The 16,751-nt window shown below is 35.1% G+C and overlaps 1 protein-coding gene across 1 annotated transcript in view; it reads left to right on the top strand.

The window, feature by feature from the left end:
- The window catches only part of LOC127545231 (phospholipid-transporting ATPase ABCA3-like), a gene marked incomplete at its 5' end in the record, with an annotated part of 212,762 nt that overhangs the window by 123,430 nt on the left and 72,581 nt on the right, over nt 1-16,751 (top strand). Inside the window, 2 exons of the mRNA XM_051972378.1 lie at nt 12,246-12,504; nt 12,649-12,853. Coding sequence (XP_051828338.1) covers nt 12,246-12,504; nt 12,649-12,853 — 464 coding nt within the window. The remainder of the gene's footprint in view (nt 1-12,245; nt 12,505-12,648; nt 12,854-16,751) is intronic.

Below are 16,751 nucleotides of genomic sequence, written 5' to 3'. Positions count from 1 at the left end.
TTATCAAACATGAATTACCATAATCATTGATTATTGTGTCATGTGTATCTAATCTATTCCACTGAACCACCACTTTATTTCTTAGTCAGTACCAGATAGTGTTGATAATTGCTACTTTATAAAAGAGTTTTAAGTTTGGTATTACTAAGCCATTGTCATTTCTATTTTTTTTTTTGTTAATTCTTTTGATATTCTTGACCTTTTGTTCTTCCAGGTGAATTTTGTTATTATTTTTTGTAGCTCTATAAAATAATTTTTTGGTAGTAGGATTTGTATGGCACCAAAAAAGTAGGCTTATTTAGGTCTTTTTATTTTATTAGGCCAACCTATCCATGATAAATTGATATTTTTTGAATTGTTTAGATCTGAATTTATTTGTGTGAAAAGCGTTTTGTAATTGTATTCATATAGTTCCTAAGTTTGTCTTGGCAAGTAGACATCCAAATATTTTATCTTGTATACAATTATTTTAAATAGAGTTTCTCTTTCTATCTCTTGCTGCTGGGCTTTGTTAGTAACATATAGAACATATAGAACCGATGATTTGCATGGGTTTATTTTACTAAACTTTACTAAAGATGTTAATTGTTTTAGGTAGATTTTTGAATGATTCTTGAGTATTCTCTAAGGATATCATCATATCGTCTGCAAAGAGTGATAGTTTTATTTCTTCATTGCCTACAATAATTCCTTTAATTTTTTTCTTATTGCTAGAGACAACATTTCTAACACAATATTGAATAATAGTGGTGATAATGGTCATTCTTGTTTCACCTCTGACATTACTGGGAATGCTTCTAGCTTCTACCCATTACAAATAATGCTTGCTGATGGTTTTAGATAGCTTCTGCTTATCATTTTAAGAAAAACTCCATTTATTTCTATATTCTCTAGTGTTTTTTTTTTAGTAATGGATGCTGTATTTTGTCAAAATGTTTTTCTGCATATATTGAGATTATCATATTATTTGTTAGTTTTGTTATTGACATGATTAATTATACCAATAGTTTTCCTTTTATTGAACCAGCCCTGCATTACTAGTATAAATCCCATTTGGTCATAATATATTATCTTGTTGATAAATTATTGTAATCTCTTTGCTAATATTTTATTTAAAAGTTTTACATCAGTATTCATTAGGGAGATTAATCTGTAATTTTACAATTTCTAATTTGGTATTTAATTGGGATTTTTAAAATGTGTTCTTTTTCTACCTTTACATTGATTTTCTCCCTCTATTTTATTTTTCTAGTATTCTATTTATCTCTTTGACTTCTTTCTTATTTATTTAGCGGTTTGATTTATCTAATTCTGAGAGTGCAAGGTTGAGATCTCCCACTATTATAGTTTTACTGTCTATTTCTTCTTGCAGCTCTCTTAATTTCTCTTTTAAGAATTTAGATGCTATACTACTTGGTGCATATATGTTTAATATAGATACTGCTTCATTATTCATTCTACCCTTTAGCAAGATATAGTGCCCTTCCTTATCTCTTTTGATTAGATCAATTTTTGCTTTAGCTTGATCTGAGATCATGATGGCTACCCTTGCTTTTTTGACTTCACCTGAAGCATAGTAGATTTTGCTCCAACCTTTTACCTTTAACCTGCATGTATCTCCCCGCTTCAGGTGTGTTTCCTGTAAACAACATATTGTAGGATTCTGGCTTTTAATCCATTCTGCTAACTGCTTCCTCTTTATAGAGGAGTTTACCCCATTCACATTTATGGTTAAAATGACCAATTCTGTATTACTTGCCATCTTGTTAACCCCGGTTTGTACTTTTCTCCCTTCTTACTCCCTTACCCCCCTTCCCAGTATTAAGTTTGTGAGCACCACTTGCTTCTCACAGCCCTCCCTTTTTTAGTATCCCTCCCCCCCCTTAGAATTCCTCCCCCTAATTTACCCCTTTCCCTCCCAGTTACCGTATTCCTTTCCACTTAGCTTATTCCTTCCCTTTTCACTTTTCCCTTCTCACTTTTCAATGAGGTGGGAGAAGTTTCACCATAGATTGAATATGTCTAAAATTTTTCTCTTAATGCCAATTCTGAAAGCAGTAAAATACTCAATAGATTCATCCCTCTCCATTCTTTCTCTCAGATAATAGGTTTTCTTTGCCTCTTCATGAAATGTAGTACCCCCACTTTCCCCTTTTTCTGGTACAATGTCCTTTCCACATCTAGTTTCTAGAACAAGGTATATGTGTATTCTTTATACATCTTTATAGCCGAAATATAGTTCCCAAGATTAATCTTTACCTTTTTAGATTTCTCTTGAGTTCTGTGCTTGTAGATCAAATTTTTTGTTAAGTTCTGGCTTTTTCATCAAAAATAGGTGAAATTTGCTTACTTCGTTGAATGTCCATATTCTTCCCTGGAAAAAGATGCTCATTCTCGCTGGGTAAGTTATTTTTGGTTGCATACCAAGTTCCTTAGCCTTTCGGAATATCATATTCCAGCCCTTCGATCCTTTAATGTGGATGCTGCCAGATCCTGGGTGATCCTTATTGTGGCTCCTTGATACTTGAATTGGGTTTTTCTAGCTGCTTGCAGTATTTTTTCCTTCGCCTGAGGGTTCTGGCATTTGGCCACTATATTCCTTGGTGTTTTGATTTTAGGATCCCTTTCAGTAGGGGATCGATGAATTCTTTCAATGTCTATTTTACCCTCTGTTTCTATGACTTCTGGGCAGTTCTCTTTGATAATTTCCTGGAAAATAGTGTCCAGGCTCTTTTTTTCATCATTCTTTTCTGGGAGTCCAATGATTCTCAGGTTGTCTCTCCTGGATCTGTTTTCCAGGTCTGTTGTCTTCCCCAGAAGGTATTTCACATTCTTTTCCATTGTTTGATTTTTTTGGATTTGCTTGACTGATTCTTCTTGTCTCCTCGAGTCATTTAATTCCATTTGTTCGACCCTGATTTTCAGTGAAGTATTTTCTTCACTCACTTTTTTAAGATCTTTTTCTAATTGTCCAATTGAGATCTTTTGTTCTGTGGAATTTTTTTCCATTTCGCCAATTTTGTTTTCCAGTTCACCAATCCTATTTTTCAAGGATTTGGTTTCTTTATCCACTCTCTCTTTAACTGACTTCTCCAGGCTCTTTTGCCAAGCCTCCCTCTCCTTTTGCCAAGCCTTCCTCTCCTTTTCCCATTTTTCTTCTAGCTCCCTTGTGAGAGCCTTTTTAATTTCCTCCATGAGATTCATCTGTGCTGAAGAACAGATGATCTCCTCCTTTGGGGATTCACCTGGGGACTGTTTGTTTTTAGTCTCCTCAGGATTTGGAGTCTGCTCTTTATCTGTATAGAAGCTGTCAAGGGTTAAAGTCTTTTTCAGTTTCTTGTTCATTCTGTCTAATAATCAAAGACAAACTATCAAAGAAACAGAAGGAAAAAACCCTTGAATGGAGGCTGCTTTCTTTGGGGAAGGGGCAGGGTAGCCATGAGGCACAGGTCCTACTGTGCTGGCGCCTGCGCTCTGAGATCCCAGAGTGTGCTGAGACACTGTGGGGGAGGGGTGGCCAGGTCCCGAGAGACTCCAGCTGTTTGGGGTTGTATTCTTCACTCCCGGTGTTTTTAGCTTCTCTGCTGGGCTGCTGACTTGCTGCCGGAGCAAAGTATCTAATCCTGTAGCAAAGCTCTCCCCGCAGAGACGGCTGCGATCACGCCCCACCCCCTCTCCGCTCTGCTCGGCTCTGAGCTGCTTTCTGTGCTCTCGCTGCAGCTGCTGCCCGCAGTCTGCTTCCGATCTAATAACTGTCCCCGCCCTCCCGAAAAACAGACCTTTCTTGACGAGTCTCAAGGATGGTTTCTCTTGGTAAGTAATTGTATGTTTTTTTTCAGTCGAGCATTAATTCAGAGGCATGAAATGAAATGGATAGTGAGAGAAAAACACGGAGGTTACACAACAGTGTGTCTCCTCTCTGCCATCTTGGCCGGAAGTCTCCCTCTATTTTATTCATGAAATCATTTAAAGATATAAAGTTTCCCTTAAAAACTTCTTTGACTGCATCACAAAGTCATGGTATGTTGTCTTATTATTGTCATTTTCTTGAATGAAATTGTTGTTTCTATAATTTTATTGTTTCACCCTCTCATTCTTTATATTTAGATTTTTAAATTTTCAATTGGTTTTTGGTCCATCTTTCCCTAGTCCTTTCATGAAGGTAATTATTTTATTACATTGTGATTTGAATAGGAAGTATTTACTATTTCTGCCTTTCTGCATTTGACTGTGAGGTTTTTAATGCCCTAAAAGTGGTTAGTTTTTGTGTAGGTGCCATGAACTGCTGAGAAAAAAGCATATTCTTTTCTATCCTTACTTCATTTTCTCCAGAGGGCTATTATATCTAAGTAGTATATTTTGACAAAAATTTTAATAAATTTAGCTACTTACATGTAATACTTTGAAAACTGAAAAAGAGAAGTTCAGGCCCAGTTTGAGGGCAATATGGGACATACCAAGATAATAAAAAATTGAACTTGAAGGCAACAGACTTGCTGTACAATATTTTGTTTTAGATGTAAATCTCCTGAACAATTATTAACATTTCAAGTGCAATGTGTGCTGTTAATAGTAACCATATGCCCTGCCAGGAGCAGAGTTCAACTTTAAAAGCCACAAAGTAAGGAGGGGTGAGTGAATTTTAAAAAATAAAATGTACAAGAAACAAAAAAGAATCTTTACTAAATCTTCTTATGGTGACAGGGAAAATCAAAATACCAACTCAGAAAAGGACAAAATGCCTACATGTAAAACTTCAAAGATAAATATGAATTGATATCAAGCTCAAACAGACTTCTTAGAAAAGCTTTAAAAGATTTTTAAAGAGGTAGAAGAAAAATTGGGAAAAGAAATGAGAGCTACACAAAAGAGAGCCAGCAACTTGGGAAAAGGAAGGACAGAAATTTACTAAAGAAAACCATTTCTTTAAAAATACAATTGGCTAAATGAAAAAAAAAATCCACTGAAGAAAACAGTATCTTTAAAAGTAGAATTAGCCAAATAGAAAAGGAGGTAAAAAAAGCTAATTGAAGAAAATCACACATTAAAAACTACAATTGAGCAATTGTAATGAGTCTGTAAGACTAAATAACTTAATAAAACATCAAGGTTCAGTCAAATAAAATAAAAAGAATGCAAAAGTAGAAGAAAATGTAAACTGTCTCATTGGAAAAACAACCAACCTGGAAAATAGAAGAGGTAATTCACAGAATTCTTCAAGAAATCATCAAAGAAAACTGCTATGACACCTTAGATCTAGAAGCAAAAATAGGCATTGAAAAAATACATTGATCACCTCCTGAAAAAGATTCCACAAAGAAAACTTCAAAATATTGTAGCTAAGTCCCAAAATTATATGGTCAAGGAGAAAATTTTGCAACCTACCAAAAAGAAGCAATTCAAGTATCCAAGGAGCCAGAGTCACGATTATCCAAAATTTAGCAGCATCTATCTTAAAAGTATCAAAAGACCTGGAATATGATATTCTAGAGGGCAGAGGAACTTGTAATGCAGCCAAGAATCAACTACCCAGCAAAATTGAGCATACTCTTTCAGTGGAATAGATGGATATTCGATAAAAGAAACAACTTTCACTTATTTTTGATGAAAAGACCAGAACTAAATAGAAAATTCAATTTTCAATTACAAGACTCAAAAGAAGCATAAAAAGGTAAACAAGAAAGAAAAAATGTTATTTAAAAATTAAACCTTTTACATCCCTATATGGGAAGATGATACTAGTAACTCTTAAAAGCTGTATCTTTATATATACACACACACAGAGATATATATATAGAGAGAGAGAGAGAGGCAGAAGGTGAGGGTATAAGATGACTTTGATATAATGACATTTAAAAAGACATTAAAGAGTGAACAAAAGATTATATTGGGACAAAAGGAAAGGAGAGTAAATTAGATCACATGAAGAAGCACAAGAGACCTATTACAGTAGAAGGAAAGAAGGGACAGGGATGAACACTTTTGAAGATTAATCTCCTCAGATTTGGCTCAACGAGGGAATAACATCACTCAGTTGGGCATAGAAATTCATATTACACTATAAGGAAGTAGAAGATAATGGGAAAAAAAAAGCTAAGATAGAAGGCAGAAACACTGGGAGAAAGGAGTAAGAGAAGGGAGGTCAGATGATAGAAGGGAGGGCAGATTGTGGGAAGACTTGCCAGAAACAAAATACTACTAAGGAGGGACAAGGTGGAAAGAGAGAACAAACACGTATAAAGGAGAAAAAAAATAGAATGATAACTGAATGTTAATGGGATGAACTCTACCATAAAATGAAAATGAATAGTTGAGTGGATTAAAAATCAGATCCTATATACTGCAACATATTTAACATATATAGGACTGCTTGCCACCTAGGGGAGGGAAAGAGGGGGAAAATCGGAACAGAAGTGAGTGCAAGGGATAATGTTGTAAAAAATTATCCTGGCATGGGTTCTGTCAATAAAAAGTTATTATAAAATAAAATTTAAAAAAAATCAGATCCTACAATAATATCATTTATATGAAACATTTGAAGCAAAAAGATACAGAGTAAAGATAAAAGGTTGGAGCAGAATATATTATGCTTCAACTGGAAAAAAAAAAAAAAAAGCAGGGGTAGCAATAATGACCTCAGACAAAGAAAAAGCAAAAATAGACCTAATTAAAAGAGATAAGAAAGGAAATTACTTCTTCCTAAAAGGTACCATAGACAATGAAGTGGTATTGATACTAAACATATATGCACCAAGTAATCTAGCATCCAGATTCTTAGAGGAGAAGTTAAGCCAGTTACAGGAAGAAATATTCAGCAAAACTATACTAGTGGAAAATCTAAATCTCCCCCTCTCATGATTTGCTAAATCTAATCACAAGATAAACAAGAAAAAAGTTAATGAGTTGAATAGAATTTTAGAAAATTTAGTTATGATAGCCCTCTGGAGAAAATTAAGTGGTGATAGAAAGGAATATACCTTTTTCTCAGCACTTACTCAAAAACTGACCATGTATTAGGATATAAAAATCTATATAGAAAGGCAGAAATAATAAATGCATCCTTTTGAAATCATGATGCAATAAAAGTTACATGCAATAAAGAGCCATGGAAAGATAGACTAAAAACTATTAGACATTAAATAATCTAATCCTAAAGAATGAGTGAATGAAGGTATAGCAATTTCATCCAAGAGAATGTCAATTATAAAACAACATACCAAAACTTATGGGATGCAGACAAAGCAGTTCTTAGGAAAAATTTTATGTCTCAAAGTGTTTATATGAATTCAATTCACCCCTAATTATGAGAGAATTAAAACAATAATTAGGAGGTATTTTGCCTAACTGTATGCCAATAAATCTGACAATCTAAGTGAAATGGATAGATCTTTATAAAAATAGAAATTGCCCAGATTAACAGAAGAAATAAAGTACTTAACTCCATTTTAGAAAAAAAAGAATTTGTACAATTTATCAATGAACACCCTAAGGAAAAAAGTCTCCAGGGCCAGATGAATTCACTAGTGAATTCTATCAAATATTTAAAGAACACTTAATTCTAGTACTTTGTAAATTATTTTTGAAAATAGGCAAAGGAGTCCTGCCAAATTCTTCTTATGATACAAATATGGTGTTGATACCTAAAACAGAAAGGGTCAAAATGGAGAAAGAAAATTAGGCAAATTTAAAATATGTATATACACAAAGAGATTACAGGAATTTATCACCAGGATAATGCACTATAACCAGGTTAGATTTATTCTGGCTCAGTATTAAGAAAACTATCAGCATAATTGACCATATCAATAAGAAAACTAATAGAAATAATATAATTATCTCAATAGATGCTGAAAAAACTTTTGACAAAATATAGCATCAATTCCTTTGTTTAACTTAATAGTATTTTATTTTTTCCAATTACATGTAAAGATAGTTTTCAACATTCACTTCTTTTTGCCCCTCTTTTTTTGAGAAGTTATTGGAATTAAGTGACTTGTCCAGATCGCACAGTTAATAAGTGTTAGCTGGATTTGAATTCAGCTCCTCCCTATACCTACTTACTGCACCATCTAGCTGCCCCAAACATTAATTTTTGTAAAATTTTGAGTTCCAGTTTTTTTCTTCCTTCTTCCCTCCCTCCCTTCCTTTCTTCCTTCCTCCCTCCCTTCCTTTCTTCCTTCCTCTCTCTCTCCCTCCCTCCCTTCCTTCCTTCCTTCCTTCCTCCCTCCCTTCCTCTCTTCCTCCTTCCCTCCCTCCCTTCCTCTCTTCCTCCTTCCCTCCCTCCCTCCCTTCCTCTCTTCCTTCCTCCCTCCCTTCCTTTCTTCCTTCCTCTCTCTCTCCTCCCTCCCTTCCTTCCTTCCTCTCTCCCTCCCTTCCTTCCTTCCTTCCTTCCTCTCTCCCTCCCTCCCTTCTTTTCTCCCTCCGTCCCTCCCTTCTTTCTTTCCCTCTTTCCTTCCTTCCTTCCTTCCTTTTTTCCTTCCTTCCTCCCTTCCCATGACAGCAGGCAATTTGATAAAAATGATATATGCACAATAATTTAAGCACATTTCTATATTAGTCATGTTATGAAAAAAAATCAAAACAAAAGTGAAAAATGATGAGAAAGACAAAACAAAACAAAACAAAACAAAACAAAACAAAAAAAAGGTGAAAATAGTATGTTTCAATTTGCATTCAGATTCCATGGCGTTAGAATTCTTACAAGGTGCTAAGTCAGTGGAATTGAGGAGACAATGGTTAGATCTAGTTTGGCATTGATTTAATCCTACAATAAATAATGGTTTCCTAATGATGTAATGATTGGAGTATACTTAGTGTGCAGCATATAAGCAAGAAGCTCTCAGGGCCAAACAGCACTCTGGGAGATTGAGAAGCCAGGATTTAGTTGGGCAGAATGAAGGAAGACAGAGAAGAGGTGGCAGGCTGTCCTGTGGAGAACACTGAAGCCAAGATCTGGAAGACTTCCAGAAAACTAGCCCAACCCCAGGAAGGAGATTCAGAAGCCAGAGATAATAAAGGATTTGGACTTTAACAGCTGGCTGCATTTGAAGTGATTATTACACTGAACTGAAATTAAGGCTGCCTCCAGAAACTCCCAAGAAATCTGCTCCCAGAGAATGATTATATTTTAGAGAGGAGAACACTACACCATAGTTATTTTTCTGGATGTGAATGACATTTTCCATCCCAACTTTATTGGAATTGTCTTGGATCACTGCATTGCTGAGAAGTCTATTGTAGTTGATTATCACACAATCTGAACCTCATCCATATCTATTAAAAAACACTAGAGAACATAAGAATAAATGGAGTTTTCCTTAAAATGATAAGTGGCATCTCTCTAAAACCATTACCAAGCATTATATATATAATGGGCATAAGTTAGAAGCATTCTCAGTAAGATCAGGGCTGAAGCCTATTATCATCATTATTATTCAAATTAGTACTAGAAATGTTGGCTTTAGTAATAAGAAATGAAAAGAAAATTGAAGGAATTAGAAAAGTCAAGGAAGAAATAAAACTATCACTCCTTGAAGATAATATGATAGTATTCTCAGAGAATCAGCTCAAAAACTACTTGAAATGATTAACAACATTAGCAAAGTGGCAGGATATAAAATAAACCCACACAAATTATCAGCATTTCAATATATTACCAACAAAGTCCAGCAGAAAGAGATAGAAACAAATTCCATTTAAAATAGTAATAGACAATACAAAATATTTGGACACCTATCTGCCAAGACAAACACAGGAAATATATGAACAGTATTATAAAACATTTTTCACACAAAGTCAGATTTAACAATTGGGAAAATATCAGTTGTTCACAGGTAGGCTGAGCTAGTTTAATAAAAATAATTCTACCTAAATTAGTCCATTTATTTAGTGCCGAACCAAACTGCCAAAAATAAATATAGAGCTAGAAAAGAAAAAGCAAAATTCCTCTGGGAAACAAAAGATCAAAAATATCAAGGAAATAATGAAAAAAATGCTAAGGAAGAGTACTAGATCTGTACCAGATCTAAAACTATATTATAAAGCAGCAATCATCAAAACTAGTTGTTACTGGCTAAGAAATAGAAAGATGGCTCAGTGGAACAGGTTAGATACACAAAATACAAATAGTTAATGACTCTACTTATCTTCTAGTTGATAAATTCAAAAACTGTAGCTTCTGGGATAAAAAAATCACTGTTTGACAAAAATTGCTAGGAAAATAGTAATGCATAAAGTAAATATTAACCATCATCTCACACCCTATGCAAAGATAAAGTCAAAATGGATACATGATTTAGACATAAAGGTAATACCATAAGCAAATTAGGAGAGCAAGGAATAATTTACCTGTCAGATCTACTGAGAAGGGAAGGATTTATGATCAAACAGGAAATAGAGAACATTATGATATGCAAGATGAACAATATTGATTACATTAAATTTAAAAGTTTTTGCACAAACAAATCCAGTGCAACCAAGATTGAAACAGAAAGCTGGGAAACAATTTTTATAAGCAATGTTTCTGATAAAGGCCTTATTTCTTAACTATATAAACATCTGGGTCAAATTGATAAGAATATGTTATTCTCTAATTAATAGTCAAAGGATATGATCAGGCAATTTTCAGATAAAGAAATTAAAGCCAACTATAGTCATATAAAAAAGGCTTTAAAATCATTATTGATTAGAAAAATTAAAATTAAAATAATTCTGAAAGTGGTTGACCTCATTGGTCAGATTGGTTAATATGGCAAAAAAGGAAAATGTTGGAGAGGATGGGAAAAATTAGAACATTAATGCATTGATTAGTGGAGTTGTGAACTGATTCAACCATTCTGGAGAGCAATTTGGAACTTGACCAAAGAGCTATAAAACTGCATACTCTTTGACCCTGCAATACCTCTACTAGTTCTGTCCCAAAGATATAAAACCTTAAAAAATGGAAAAAGATTGACATGTTAAAAAATGTTTATAACAGCTCTCTTTGTGGTGACAAGGAATTGGAAATTGAGGGAATGCCTATCAATTGGGGAATGGCTGAGCATATTGTGGAATATGAATGTAATGGAATACTATTGTACTATAAGAAATGATGAACAGGCAAATTTCAGAAAAACCAGGAAAGATTTAAATGAACTGATGCTGAATGAATTGAGTAAGACCAAGAGAAAATAATTGTGTTCTTGTGTTCTATTGTACACAATAACAGCAACATTTTACAGGAGACTAACTTGGATAAGCTTTTTTCTTTTCAGCAATAAAATAATCTAAGACGAATTCTAAAAGACTCATAATGGAAAATGCTATCAAAATACAGACAAAGAACTATGGAATATGAATGCAGATTCAAGCATACTATTTTCCCTTTTGTTGTTTTTTTCTTTCACATCCTTTTTCCCTTTTGTTTCGATTCTTCTTTCACAACATGACTAATGTGGAAATAAATTTAATATGACTGTATATGTGTAACCTATATCAAATTGTTATCTTGGGGAGTGGTAGAAGGAGGAAAAGAAAGAAAAAAAACCAAAATCTTATAAAAGTAAATGGCAAAAACTAATAATTTTTTAAAGTAAAAATCTGTACTCTATTTCCATTTCATTAGAGACAGGATCTATGCCATAATGGAGAACACCACCAATAGCAAGCTATAGGTCTTCACAGGACAATAAGAAAAAGCCAACTGGTCCTTCATTGTCATTAAAGTTTGGAAATATCACTAAAGCTAATGCTGACTTTGATTTATTTTCATCGTAGGCTTAGATCTTATATTAGATACAGAAAAAAACGCTTGGGCTTGTGTTTGTATTTGTCTTTGCTATAGGTTTTTTAACCTGAGTGGTTAAATCTGCAATAGCTAGATAGATGGCTTCAGAGACTTACTAGCTGTGTGATGCTGGGCAACTCACAATCTCTGTCTGCCTCAGTTTCCTCATCTGTAAGATGGAGGTAATAATAGTAACTTGCCTCCTAGGGTTGTTGTGAGGATCATATGGAATAATGTATATAAAGTGCTTTGAAAAAGCTTGAAAAAAGCATTATATAAATATTATTATCACTTTTATTGTTGTTATCGTTATTAACCTTATGTAGCCTTAAGTTAGCAGCTCTGTCATTAATGAAAGAATGTTTGTTATAAGGCCACTCAGGGCAAATATCATAACTTTTGTTTTTATCTAAGTCAATATGATAAGGGGTCTATAATTCATATCACCTGCCTTACCTATAATGCTTTCCCACCATAGGTGAAATGGAAGATTTCCTGCTTGAAAGTAAAACTTGTGTTGAGCACTGCATTATTGCAATTTCTCTGGAAGTCACTAACTACACTCTGATGGCAACGGCTCTGTTCAACAACCAGGCATACCACTCGGCTGCAATAGCAGTTTCAGTTTTGGATAACATTCTGTTTAGGGTGCTTTCTGGCCCCGATGCTTCGATCATGGTCTCCAACAAGCCTCAGCCTGTCAGCATCTTCACTACTGAGAAAGATGTCATTCTTGAGTATGCAGGACCCTTCTGCTGGGGCTGGGTCTCTTCGTGGGCAAGTTCTTTCTCCCTCCTTCCGAGTCTGCCCATTCATGTCCACGTAGGCAGCAGCCACAGTGGGAATCGGAACTAATGTCTCTCCGTGTCCATCTCTTGCAGAACTTCCAGTGGACAGGAAATTGCCTTTAGTCTGTCCTTTGGCCTGGCAGCCTTGGCCAGTATGTTTTCTCTCCAGCCTGTGAAAGAGAGAGTAAAGAAAGTGAAGCACATGCAGTTTGTGACCGGTGTGTACGTCATCATTTTCTGGATGTCTGCCCTGATATGGGATCTCTTCAACTTCTTCATTCCTTGTTTACTGTTTCTGGTAAGTCCCAAGTGAGGGTGTGTCAAGGGCAAGTTTTGCTCCTACCAGTAGTTCTCCATTTAACCAGCACTATTCTGAACTCCAACCAAGTCACGATGGTTCTGTGGCCTAAAGACTCTACTCTGGAAGTCCTATTTCTGGGAGGCCCAATGTGGAGCACTCAAGGTAACCAGGATAGTAATCCAGTATCTGTAGAAAGGAAGGCAACCCTTTTTCATTGTGCTCCCTCTATATAACAGTCATGGGACTTCTCCAAAGACAGAAGGACTGTTCTTATCTTGTTAGGTTAAGTCACCCACCCTTTATTACAAGTCTCTAATAATTTTAGCACTGTCCTTGGCATACCACTGTGGTATTTTATTGTGGTCTTTTATTGTGGCTGTACAATTCTAATATTAGCTCCAGCATATTTGAATTGTTTTTTTCTTGTTTCCTGTAAAATGTTCTTTTTGATCTGGGGGTTTCAAAATTTGGCAATAATAGTCCTATGTGTTTTCCACAAAGGATCTTTTTGAGGTGGTAATTGGTGGATTTTTCTCTATTTCTACTTTCCCCTCATGTTCTATCACTCCAGGACAGTTTTCTTGGATTATTTTTTGAATTATTGTCAAGGTTCTTTTTTTGGTCACAGCTTTTAGGAAGTCCAATTATTCTTATATTTCCTCTTTTTGACCTGTTCTCAAGATCTGTTGTTTTCTTAGATGCTTCCCATTCTGTTCTATTTTTTTCATTCTTTATATTTTGTTTTGATATTTTGATGTCTCATAAATTCCCTGGATTCCCCTTGCCCAATTCTAATTTTCAAAGAGTTATTTTTGTCTTTAAGACTCTATCTCCTTTCTAGTTGATTAACTTTTTTTCCCATAATCTTTTTGCTTTTCTTAGATGGTTTTTATTTATTTTAGCTTTTCTTCAGTGTCTGTCATTTGATTTTTAAGTTCTTTTTTGAGTTCTTCTATAAATTCTCTCTGGGCAGGGAACCATTTACTCTTTGGAGTAGAAGCAGCTTTTTTTTTTTTCCTTTAGTTTCCTCCTCTGAAGATGAAACCCGGTCTTCCTTGTTCTCATAGTATATTTGTATAATTTGGTTCTTTCTTCTTTGCTGGTCCATTTTTTTAAAAATGAGAATTATTAGTGTAAACACCTCTAATTGTGGAGTGGTGAGATGTTGCCTCTAACTTCATTTCAGCTCTCCTGTCTGACCTGGAACCCCAAACCAAAAGCTCCCCGCTCCTGCAAGTGCCCATAGTCAGAAGCGTCCCTACCCACTGCTTCTGCACTCACCAGGTGCTGGTTCCTTCTTACCCAGACCATAATCTCAGCAGCTGAGCTGGGCCTAGTGTTCCTAATCAGCTCAAGTTCCCTCAGTCTTCCTGGACTCAGAGCCCTGACCCCACAAGAAGTCTGGGAAATGACATTTTCTGTGGTTCCTGCTGAGGCTCCTGCTATAGTCCCAAAGGTCCCCATCAGGTGTTCCCGAAGAGTTAGCCTGGAGGTGTTGGCACTTCACACTGATTAATCCCTGCCAGGGTTCTTCTTGTGGATCTTCTTGAGTTGTGCCAAGAGGACCCCTATTCTGCCTAAATCTTCTTAATTTTTTATCAGTCTATATTTGTCCTCAAGCACAAATTTGTTCTGTTTGTAGGGAAATCTGGAGAGCTAGAAATTTACTGACTTAAACCGCCTTATTCTCAGAATCCTCCCCTGGATCTTTTTTTTTTTTTTTTTTTTTTTCCCCCAGAATCTTACTCTTAATTTAGCAAGTTCAGTACTCCAACTCCTGCTTTACTATCAGCCCTAGTCTTTAACCAAGCTTGTCTTTCCTTGTGAGAAATGTTCCAAAGACTTTTTTCTTGATCCAGGTCACTTTGATCATTAATTGATCCATTTGGTAAGGCTTGTTTTGTTATTGCACACAAATTGGCTTTCATATGCATCTTTTCTCTTGATAAATTCATTTCCAGTTACACACTAGAAAGAGAGCATAGATCTGAACTAGAAGCAGTGAAAAAAGGATTAAATCATTTGAAAATCTTTTTTCTTAACAGTTCTCAAACTCTCCAACCACCTAAACTGTATCCATCTTTACCAATAAAATCCATCAGCTCTTGGGCTTCCATGTTCTCTCTCAAGGTAAGAAGCATGATGTACTTGCCTAAGGTATCAGTGAAAAGCTCCTTGATGCAATACCCCTTGTTTCCCTCAACCCATTGATTTAACAAAAGCTTGAAATACCAAACAGAACCCTGAGGAATCTTATCAGTTTTATGACACACTTGCCCAGGCTTTTGATGCCAATTCTGGTCTCAAACATAATAGTGCAGTGGGGCAAATTCATTTTCTTTCCTACTTTATTAGTAATTTTCACCCATCCATCTCTAAACAAATTAAGCTGACTCTTTCTGAGTGGCAACACTCTTAACATTGCGTTCCTCCTTGAGACTGTGGTATGGCTGGCAGTTACTCTTCCAGAAAAGGATCAAAGTAGTAAAAAGAATGTAAAAGAGGGGCTAGAGGAGATGCTGAAGGGAGAAAAGAGAAAGTGGCCCAGAAAAAGTTACAATCTCCATCACTCACTTGGACTCGGCTGCAGGGAACATTGACAGGAGGGGGATATTCAGGTCGTGCCAGTTAGCAAGTTTGTCAGAGTCAGGAGGTGAGCTGTTATATTAGGAGGTCAGTTATCAGACAGTAGGTGAGCTTCGGGTAAAATAGCAAGAACCTAGTTGGAGGAAGCTTCCACCTAAGCCACAGGAATTTGACCTCCTAGACAGTGTGGGGAGTTGGGAGTCTGAGTCAGGGAAGATTGAAGGAACCTCTGCTGATAAAGGCTGCCTAGCCAAACTGTGCTGTCCAGGTGTGGCCCGTGGGGGAAGAGATCAGCACAAACCTGGGGATGCAGTGAACCAAGAAATAATAAAGCCAAATACAAAGAATGAAAACATAAAGAATGTGAAACATCTTGTAATAAAAGCAACAGATCAGGAGGAGAAAACAAAAATAACCAGGCTACCTGAAAGCTGTGACCAAAAAAAAAAAAAAAAAAAAAAAAAAAACTCTTGATATTATAATATAAGCAATAACCAAAGAAAATTGTCCTGAAGTTATAAAACAAACAAAAAAAAATAGAAAAAGAGAAAATTTCACTGATAACCTGAAAAAGATCCTACAAGGAAAATGTAGTGGAACAGCATAGCTAAATTACAAAATACTCAGATCAAGGAGAAAATATTACAAGCAATAAGAAAAGAATAATTCAAATATAACAGAGCCACAATTAGAATCAAGACCAAGACTTGAGATATATGTATATGAACTAGGATTGTGACCAAAAATATCATACCAGCAAAGTTAAACTTAATCCCGAATTTAAAAAAAAAAATAGATATTCAATGAATTGTCAGACTTTCAGAATTTTGTTGCAAGAAGACATGAATTCAAAAGAAAATTTGATATATAAAATTCAATGAAAATATCAGGTAAAAATCAAAGATTAATTGCAAGGAACTCAGTAAGAATAAACTTTATGTTTTATACTTGGAAATGAAAACTATATGTCTAAGATTGTCATTAATAATTGGGTAGTTCAAAAAAAAGACTGGAGTAGAGCTAAGTGTGATATGATTATAAAAAGTAAAACTATGTAGAAAAAGTAATTATGCTATATGAATGAGGCGTGAGAACAAGAACACAAAGGAATTAGATGGGGGAGGAGGGCTGGTAGTTCTGCAATTCTACCCACATTGAGAATGGGGTAAATAAGCAATAATTAATATATATATATACATATGTGTGTATATACATATATATGTAGAAGGGTATAAAATCTTCCAAAGAATAGGATAAAATAAAGAATATATTAATATAATAATATAGAATATATAGTAATATAGAAAGG

This window comes from Antechinus flavipes, chromosome 1 (assembly GCF_016432865.1).
Source record: "Antechinus flavipes isolate AdamAnt ecotype Samford, QLD, Australia chromosome 1, AdamAnt_v2, whole genome shotgun sequence".
NCBI classification, from domain to species: Eukaryota; Metazoa; Chordata; class Mammalia; order Dasyuromorphia; family Dasyuridae; genus Antechinus; species Antechinus flavipes.
The sequence above is the reverse complement of the archived record's forward strand: the minus strand, read 5'-3'. Positions and strand labels throughout refer to the sequence as shown.